The sequence below is a fragment of the Buceros rhinoceros genome, unplaced genomic scaffold (assembly GCF_000710305.1).
Source record: "Buceros rhinoceros silvestris isolate BGI_N320 unplaced genomic scaffold, ASM71030v1 scaffold21178, whole genome shotgun sequence".
NCBI classification, from domain to species: Eukaryota; Metazoa; Chordata; class Aves; order Bucerotiformes; family Bucerotidae; genus Buceros; species Buceros rhinoceros.
The window spans coordinates 17,007-25,985 of NW_010428945.1; the positions used below are offsets into that span (position 1 = coordinate 17,007).

The following is an 8,979-nucleotide window of genomic DNA, read 5'->3' on the forward strand; positions in this document are numbered from 1 at the left end:
CCCACCTCTCGTGGCAGCCTGGGCCAGGGGCTCACCACCCTCAGCATCAAACGTTTCTCCCTTCTCTCTGCTCTGAATCTCCCTCTTCCAGTTTAATCCACCACCCCTTGTCCTGTCCCAACAGCTCCTGCTGAACAGCCCCTGCCCAGCTTTCGGACACCCCTTGCAGCACTGACAGGCTGCACTCAGGTCTCCCCGCAGCCTCCTCTGCTCCAGGCTGAGCCCCCCCAGCTCTCTCCCCTCTCCTCCCAGCAGAGGGTTCCAGTCTCACACCATGGTCCGTTATGTGTCGGGGATGCATGTCCCTGGCTCTGGGGCTGCTGTGGGTGCCATGCGACCACCCGCATAAGGGAGCAGGGCTATGGGGTGGTGTTCTGCCATGTGAGCTCCTTCCAAGGAAGAGCTGCCCGTGCTGGGGATGCTCGAGGTGTGCTGTGCGCGTGTCCCAGCTTGTGGGCTGGCTGCGTACAGGACCGATGGCTGCAGGCCACCAGGGCACATCTCTCCCTCCCTCCCCATCAACCTGTTGGACTCTGATCTGTCACGTCTCCTGGGTCATCTGCAGGATGGCGTCTTTTGCTGCAGCTGAGGTTTATCCCCGCTGTAGAACCCTGCGTGACAGAAAAAGGCAGCATCAAAGAGCCGTGACTGCCAGCCCAGCCCGCGGGGAGCGGCGAGATGAAAGCCTGGCAGCGTAGCTGGAGCCCTGTAGCTCGTTTGATGCTGATCGCGGAGTCTCTTTCATACGGGTGATGTCTTGCAGTAGTAATAACTCGGGAACCTTTTGTTTTTTCCCCAGCACTGGAAGACGCGAGACAGCGAGGAGTACGAGGCCGAGGGTGAGAGCAAACAGCAGCACGTGTCTGTGCCTGTTCTCTTTGCAGCCCTGAAGATGAATCAGAGGAGCGCTCCCAGACGGGCTCGGGGAGCTGGCTGTGCTGCGAGCTCCCAGCGTGGTGTGGAGCAGGGCTCGGGAGCGTCCACGTGGGGCGAGCAAGCCCTGAGCTGGGAAGGAAAGCTGCAGTGGGGCTCCTTGGAAGGGACAGACTTGTGCCTTACCCTCGCTGCCCTCTTTTCTCCCTCCCGCCATCGCTCCCAGTCCCCCTGGCCCCAGCACCCACAGAGCAGAGCCTGCAGGTCCTGGTCCTGGTCCCCACCCGTCCCCTGGGGCTGCTGGCTGTAGTGGAGCCCGCTGGGCACTAGATGTCAGCGCGGACCAGTCATTAATTGTTTGCTAATTATCCTGGAAGGGGGAGCGGGGTGACCCCCGGGGGTGACTGTCAGGCTCTGGCACTAACCCCCAGCACGCAAAGATGTGTTTGTAACCAAGCCTTGAAGCTTTTGATGGCTTCAAATGCTCTTCCGCGTTCCAGCTGCCCTCTAACCCCTACCCCAGCCAAGAGAATCAAATTTTTTCTCTGACCCTGTCTAACAAGACCAAATTTTTTGTCTCAAAAGTGCTTTTCCAGCCCCAGGATGAGTAGGGGATGCAAGGAGGTGGCCCTGCAGCTGAGCAAGCCCTGGCTGGTTGGTGCCTCGTGAGCACTTCCAGCTGGGCAAGGCTGCGCTGCAGGCTGGAGCTAGCGGAAATGAGTTCTGCTGAAGGCTGCTGAGGCTTTTTCCTTCCCCCGGAGGGGTGTTTGGGAGTACTTAGATCAAAACATACACTCCAGTTTACATTCAAAGGGGATGGGACTTCAGGCAGCTCCACCTAGGGGGTGACGTTTATGGAAACAGGCAACCACCGAAGTTCTCAACCTGGCCAAGGTATATGTGGATGTGCAACTTGCTCCGTCCTCTCCCTTGGTCCCATAACTGCCCGGAAGAAAGAGGGGGGGTCCCTGCTCCATCCATGCCAGCAGCAGGGCTGCGCTTCCCCTGGCTGCCAGCTCACGTTGGCCATTGGACTCACCCACCTTGCCAGAGAGGCTCTTGGCCGTGGTCCTGGGTGCAGCTCACCCCGGTTCCCTCCCTGCGGGGGCTCGTGGGAGTTGAATGGTGAGCAGGAGCTGCTTCCTCTGGCGGTCCAAGAGCTGTGTGGGTGCTGGAAGGCCAGGATACCCCAGAACGACAGGCATGCTCTGTGTGGGGTGACGTAAGGTCCCTGGTTCTGATGAGCGAGGAGGGAGGCTCTCCCCACTGCAGCGAGGCCCCAGGTCTTTTGGTGGTCACTCGTGTGCAGTGGATGGGCAGAAACCAGAGCAGTTCCTCCTGTTTCCAGGGCAGCTGCGCTTCTGGAACCCCGATGACCTAAATGCCTCCCCTGGAGCATCGCTGCCCACCCCGGACTGGATAGAGGAGAAACTGCAGGAGGTCTGCGAACACCTTGGCATCACCAGGGATGGTCACCTCAACCGGAAGAAGCTCGTCTCTATTTTTGAGCAGTACGGGCTCCAAACGGCGGCCGGGGAGGTGAGTGGCCACGCACGGACCCCCTCACCAGGCTGTGCGCCTGTGTTTTAGTGTGGCCCCCACAAAGTCTGTCCTGTGGGTGACCTCAAGCCTAAATCACGAGTGCTGGTTAACAGGTCACTACCGGGCAGGTGGTTTTCGGCTCCAGCTTGTGGCTTTCCAGCAAGGTTGCTGGTGTCACGCCATCAGATGCGGGAGGCTGCTCTAGGAGAAGGCAGCTGCCAGCCTTGCTGACACCGTAGTGTGTGTCTTCTCATGCAATCACGGAGTGAACTGGAATTTAAAAGCGTATCCTAGATTCCAAGCATGTCTCCTTAATCCCAGCAGTCTTCCAGCTAGACAGTAAATATGCGTTAAAGTATTCATAGATGGTTGCTTTTGACTTGGAGAAGGCCTGCGGGCAGCCCCTGTCCTCCAGGAGGAGTCCACAAGAAAACTATTGCCTTAGCAAAGGAGCCTCTTGTTGAGTTAGGATTTAGTTTTATAAAGAAATCAGATTGTTTTGCATCTTAAAATAACACGGCTTGTAATCGTTCCCGTCATACAGCGGGCTTCGGAGCCGGTGTTCGCAACAGGATATTAAGGCAGAAAGTGGGAAAAATAGAATGTAGACAGAGAAATAGTGGGGGGCTCATCGTAACGTCTCCTCCGTGCCTTGCTATGGGTTTTTGCCCAGTCACTTCAAGCTGCTGGGCTTTTAGCATCTGCCTCGCTACTTTGCCCCGAATTCCTGAGGTCACCCTGCCTCGAGCGCAGCGTGAAACGAGGGGTTTTCATGCTGCCTCGCAAGGATGCTCCCAGATGACCAGGAGCTCTTGCAGGAGGATGGTTGTAGTGCCCGAGGCTCTGCTGTTTCCCGTGTGAGCCTGATCCAGTGTACGGGTGACTCTTTTGCTTTGCGTTTTGGGGTTTTTTTGTTGTAGAGCCTTGGGAATAGGATGTTTTCTGCTGTGCCAAGTCGTTACCATGGTGCTTTTGGCAATAGCTGATGTGATTTCTATCCCCTGCCACTTGCAGGTGCTCGAAGAGGTGCTCCATAACCTGGAGCAAGACGGCACCATGAGCGTAGAGGACTTCTTCTACGGCTTGTTTAAAAACGGAAAGTCACTGACACCCTCGGCGTCTACTCCATACAGACAGCTGAAACGGCACCTCTCCATGCAGGTGAGAATTGGAGGTGGACCTTGGGGCGAAAGCTGGAGGAGAAGTCCCGAGCAAATCCCACCCATCTTCCGCCCAACTTGTCCCTGTGGTGGGGCAGCTGTGAAGGTCCCCCTCACCCATGGAGGCGGGAGGTGGTGGCAGTGAGCTGCCGCTCCCCTGCTCTCCCTGACAAGGGGCATAGTGGAGCCAGGGATGCCCCTGTGAGCACAGCAGCACTATGGGCATGACCACCTCGACCCCGAGCAAGAGCAGTGGGGTGAAGCTGCTGCTTCTGGGAGTGGGGGTGATACAGCAGAAAACACCCTCATGGGAAAGAGAGGATGACTCCTCTTCAAAGTGGGGTGGCTTGGAGATCATGGAATGGTTTGGGTGGGAACGGACCTTCCGAGCTCACCCAGCGCAACCCCCTGCAGGGAGCAGGGACATCTGCACCCAGAGCAGGGGGCTCAGAGCCCCAAGGGCCAACCTGACCTGCCCTGGGGCCAGGGATGGGGCTGCTCCCACCTCTCGGGGCAGCCTGCGCCAGCCTCTCCCCACCCTCACCAGCAACAATCAGAGCCCCAAGGGCCAACCTGACCTGCCATGGGGCCAGCGATGGGGCTGCTGCCACCTCTGGGGGCAGCCTGGGCCAGGCTCTGCCCACCCTCAGCACAAACAATCTCTCCCTTCTCTCTGCTCTGACTCTCCCTCTGGCAGTGGAACCATGACCCTCGTCCTGTCACTACACTCCACCTTACCCGTGGGCCCCTTCCAGTACTTACTGGAAGGGCTTTGCAAGCTGTGAAGGGCGGTAACTAATTGGCGTGAACTGGAGGCAGGGGGAAGTGGTAGCCTGGGGTAGGCTGGAGACTGTGGGCAGACAAGTCCCGTGTCTCTAATTATTTTATTTCTGAGAGAGAGTTTGGAGTCTACTGCCTGCCTTCGCGTGGAAGCTGAGGGCTATCACAAAAGCACCAGGACATACGCTCCCCGCAGCCTTTTTAGAGGAGGTGACACTGAAAACAGAAACTAGGCAGTGGAAAACCCTTGTGGAGCAGGGAGGGCAGCTCTGATACTGTGCCTCCGGGGATTTACTTTAACCCCAAAGCGCCTGGTCGTGCTGCGGTGCCGCGAGGTCAGCAGCGGCTCTCCTGCCGGGTGTTTGCTTAGCAGCGAGGAAAAGCAGAGCTTAATCCTTAATCTCCAGAGCACTGTTAGGGAAATTACATTTATAAGCCTCCCTCGGCGCGGGGTGGCCAGATGCCCCACCGCACCCTCTCCCCTCTCTCGGCAGTCCTTCGACGAAAGCGGGAGACGCACGACCACCCCCTCGGCCATGCCCAGCACCGCCGGCTTCTGCCTCTTCTCCAGTCTGGATGATGGGATGGGCTACGGCTGCGTGGAGGGGGTCCTCGACTGCTGGCACCAGGAGGGCATAGAGAACAGCCAGGAGATCCTGAAGGTGACTGGCAGCTCTTCCTCACCCCTTTTATTTGCTTTTGTTTCCCCCCCGGTGTGGGATGTGGGTAGCTGGATTATTTTTGTTTCCCCTTTAAAATTCCCAGTGCTAGTGACAAGAGCCTTCCGGGAAATTTCCCATAATTTCCTTTATTGAAATGCTGGTGCGTCCCAGAGAGGTGGAAGTTAAAGATAAAAATGTGATGTGACTTCCAGCCCTGCTCCAAGAGGTCACCTCTATTTCTAGAAAGCAATTTAATTCCTTTACCTCCCTGAATAGCTGCTCCTGCAAACCTTCCAGCACCGGGCTGACCTGAATTACTGCTCTCACTGAGGTGGAGGCCGGCATCGTGCCCAGTAATTAGTGTTTTACTATGTGGAGTAAAAGGGTAATGGGAGTTGCAAACCGGGTACCCACAGTAAACCCCATCCCTGCTGGTCTCACTGGAAGCTGCGGGTGGGAGGAGACAATTTCATGCGTCTGTTGTGAGACCGTCGCTGGCTTCCCAGCAGCAATGTGGCAGGTTCCTCCTGGCGTTTCGTGTCCGTGTGGATACCGAACATCCAGGTTGGGACACTCTGCTGCTGCTCCGGCTTTAAAACCCACTTCTAGCCCGGTGCAGGCCAGGTCGGTACCCGGGTACCGTGTTCACCAGACTTCGCGGTACACCTCTGCCTTCCCTTCCGCTCTGGACTCCCACTGGGAACTTGCTTTGTCACTGGTGTCACCGGGGTGGTTTCTCCAGCGTTTGAGCCCCCCCACCAGCCCTGCTCCGCTCCGCTCCACTCCACCGTGCGCTCCTGCTGGAGGAAATTACAGGCAGTCGCTCATAATTTCTTTTCAGAGCAGTGAGATCTTTGCTGTCAAACACCTCCTACGAGGCTTCTCCGGTGCCGTCTCTATCACAAGAGCTGGTTCTGTTTATCATCTTCAAGCACTTTCTCGCAGCATTTGAATACATGAAAGGCCGGTGTCGTTGGCTCCTCCAGAGACCTAGAACTGTGAATCAGCTGTGGGCTTAATTTCCTGTTGGTCTTGCAGCCCCACCAGGACAGTTTCCATCTCCGCAGCCAGCAGCAGCTCCTTCACGTAGGAAGGTGGCTGAGATGTCTGGTTTATTGCCCCAAAGGCATTCGTGTGACAGATTAATCAGCAAGCAAAGATCTTTCCTGAGCCGCCTCCTTTTATTCTGTCACTTCACGTACAAATGTCTCCAGGCAAAGTGAAGCTCGTTCCGCTTTAACGATGTGTTTGATTTGCAGGCTTTGGATTTCAGCTTGGACGAGAAGGTGAGCTTGACAGAGCTGACGCTGGCGCTAGAAAACGAGCTTCTAATAACCAAGAACGGGGTCCACCAGGCAGCCCTGGCGAGCTTCAAAACGGAGATCAGGCACTTGCTGTAAGTCGCCGGGATCGCCGGCTCTGCCGCTTCCTCGCTGCCCTCCCTGCCTGGCCGAGCAGAGCTTGGTTAGCAGCCGGTTCATGGGTCACAGCGCTTCTGCCACGGGCACGAGCTCTCAGTGGCGTTTTGTTTGTCTTTGAAAAATTCAGATGTTTATCAGCTGATGCACCCACCTCCGCGTGACACTGTAGATGACTTTTGCTGGTCGTTGGGACTGCGTGTGTGCTGTTACCTGGTGGTTTAGCACTTGTGCTTCATGAGATGCAGTTCCCGCTGTTAGTTTGCACCTACGTGTCTGAATACTTTTTACGTTCGCTCAGTGGAGGGCGTGGTGAAGTTCCCACCAAGAAAGCTGCTGCTCGGTGTAGCACATCTTACAAACTCATGAGCAAAACCAGACTGGTGTAGTGTAAGGATGAAGAGGTAAAGGTAATAAAATTTCAAGAACAAATAAACGGGGCAGGAAGTGGCTTGGTGAAACAGCATAGTGCTGCAATCTGGGGGCTGGACCTCAGCTGAGGAGTTCCAGTGCTGAGGTCTCTGGCCCTGCGAGGATACCAAGGTGTATCCAGAGCTATGTGTGCAAGTTAGAATCCTAAAATGGTTTGGGTTGGAAGGGACCTTAAAGATCACCTAGTTCCACCCCCCCTGCCATAGGCAAGGTCACCTTCCACGAGACCAGGCTGCTCAGAGCAAGCAGGGTCCCACCTGGTCTTCTGCGGTATTTCACATGGACACTTTAAAGAGTACTAGTCACATCTAGTGACTAGATGCAGTTGGTAAGACTCCCGGAGAGCTTTCCAAACTGCTCTTCTCTGCACCTTTTGCAAGTACCTTCTTTGGGGGAGCTGGGAGGGGTGACCTGATTCAGGCTGGCTGCCTTTACCCTAGGGAGAGGGTTGACCAAGTGGCCAGAGAGAAGGAGAAGCTGCGGTCGGACTTAGAAAAAGCCGAAAAGCTGAAATCTTTGATGGCCTCTGAAGTGGACGACCACCACGCTGCGATTGAGCGCCGCAATGAGTACAACCTCAGGTACGGTTCACCCCTTCCCTCCTCTTCAGCATGGCTGCCGCGGTGTTGCAGGGACTCGGTGGTGGCTTTGTGCCAGCTGACCACCACCACCAAGCTTCACTCCAGTGGTATTTGCCACCTGCTGCTTTTTTTACGAGCTTTTCTTACCTCCGATGCCTTCGTAGGAAGCTGGACGAGGAGTACAAGGAACGAATTGCAGCTCTAAAGAACGAGCTCCGGAGAGAGCGGGAGCAAATCCTGCAGCAGGCCAATAAACAGCGGCTGGAGCTGGAGCAGGAGATCGAAAAGCTCAAAACGGATGAGAACTACATGCGGGACCGCCTGGCCCTTTCCCTGAAGGTACGCAGCCGGCGTTTTCCAGGAGTAGGGAGCCAGTCCTCCTTGCGAGGACGTGCTGCAGTGTGCGTGGAGCTAGCTGGAAGTAATTTCGGCAGCGGCGTATGCATGAGGACTGGTTTTGGGGTCACCTCAGTAGGTTACTCCTTGGGTTCGTAAGGCTCCAGTTCAACTCTCTGCTGCCGTCAGGTGCGGAGCGTGCGTGCAGACGGCTGTCGGGTGGGCTGTGTGGCTGCCCAGCCAGGAGAGGATATGCCCTACCGACTAAAATACTGCTTTAAAAGCAACAAAAAAATAACCTCTAAGCAAGCTTGCTGTCACGCCTTTTGATAGTTTCTCTGCTACTGATCTCCAGCTGAAGTTTGTACCAGCATCATGCTTGGACCGGGAGGGGACTCATTTTCTAACGAGTTACCACGTGCTTGTGTTTTCCTTCGCCAAATGCTGAGGCGGTTGGGGGTTTTGTTTGGTCCAGGAAAACAGCCGCCTGGAGAGCGAGCTATTGGAGACGGGAGAAAAACTGGCCGAGTATGAAAGTTTGGCAAGCAAACTGCAGAGGAACTTGGAAAATGTCCTGGCTGAGAAGGTAAATCCTCCTCTTGTCGGTATGAGTCCAGAATTAAATTGCTTTTCGGTTACTGCGCTTGAGCTGCCCGTTTAACTCATAGCCGGAGGCTCGCGGGGTCCCCCTCCAGATGTGACCAAGGCACAGCCCGGTTGGTGTGGACTGCCCGACTGGCTTCCAGTTAAGGCAGTTAAAGATGCTCCCCCTTAGCTGCAGTTTTATTCTGGTTAGCAGTAAGGAGCCCTACAGTGAAGCAATCAGCCCGCCCATCTGCAGGGGTTTTTCCCCTCAGCGCGTAGTTTTGGATAGATGCAAGGTGCAGGCCCTTTCTGAGGAAGGTGATACATGAGGGGTTAGGTGTTACACGTCATCGCTGTGAAACACGGGAGAAAATCCGGGTGATCATGGTTTTACAATAATCTCATCAGAATATCAGCTTCTCGGAAGGCAGTTCAGTGTATGCACATCTACAGACCAAGGCTCACCTGGCCACGTAGGCTTGTGGGCAGCAGCTGGAGGGAGGGGATGCTGCCCCTCTGCCCCGCTCTGCTCTGGGGAGACCCCCCTGCAGTGCTGGGGCCAGCTCGGGGCTCCTCAGCCCAGCAGAGACACGGAGCTGCTGGAGCGGGG

At 55.9% G+C, this 8,979-nt stretch overlaps 1 protein-coding gene across 1 annotated transcript in view; it reads left to right on the forward strand.

Moving 5' to 3' along the window:
* The window catches only part of NIN (ninein (GSK3B interacting protein)), a gene marked incomplete at both ends in the record, with an annotated part of 37,550 nt that overhangs the window by 13,395 nt on the left and 15,176 nt on the right, over positions 1 to 8,979 (forward strand). The window contains 8 exons of the mRNA XM_010142478.1: positions 800 to 839; positions 2,222 to 2,412; positions 3,430 to 3,576; positions 4,850 to 5,017; positions 6,277 to 6,413; positions 7,308 to 7,448; positions 7,613 to 7,787; positions 8,260 to 8,370. Coding sequence (XP_010140780.1) covers positions 800 to 839; positions 2,222 to 2,412; positions 3,430 to 3,576; positions 4,850 to 5,017; positions 6,277 to 6,413; positions 7,308 to 7,448; positions 7,613 to 7,787; positions 8,260 to 8,370 — 1,110 coding nt within the window. The remainder of the gene's footprint in view (positions 1 to 799; positions 840 to 2,221; positions 2,413 to 3,429; positions 3,577 to 4,849; positions 5,018 to 6,276; positions 6,414 to 7,307; positions 7,449 to 7,612; positions 7,788 to 8,259; positions 8,371 to 8,979) is intronic.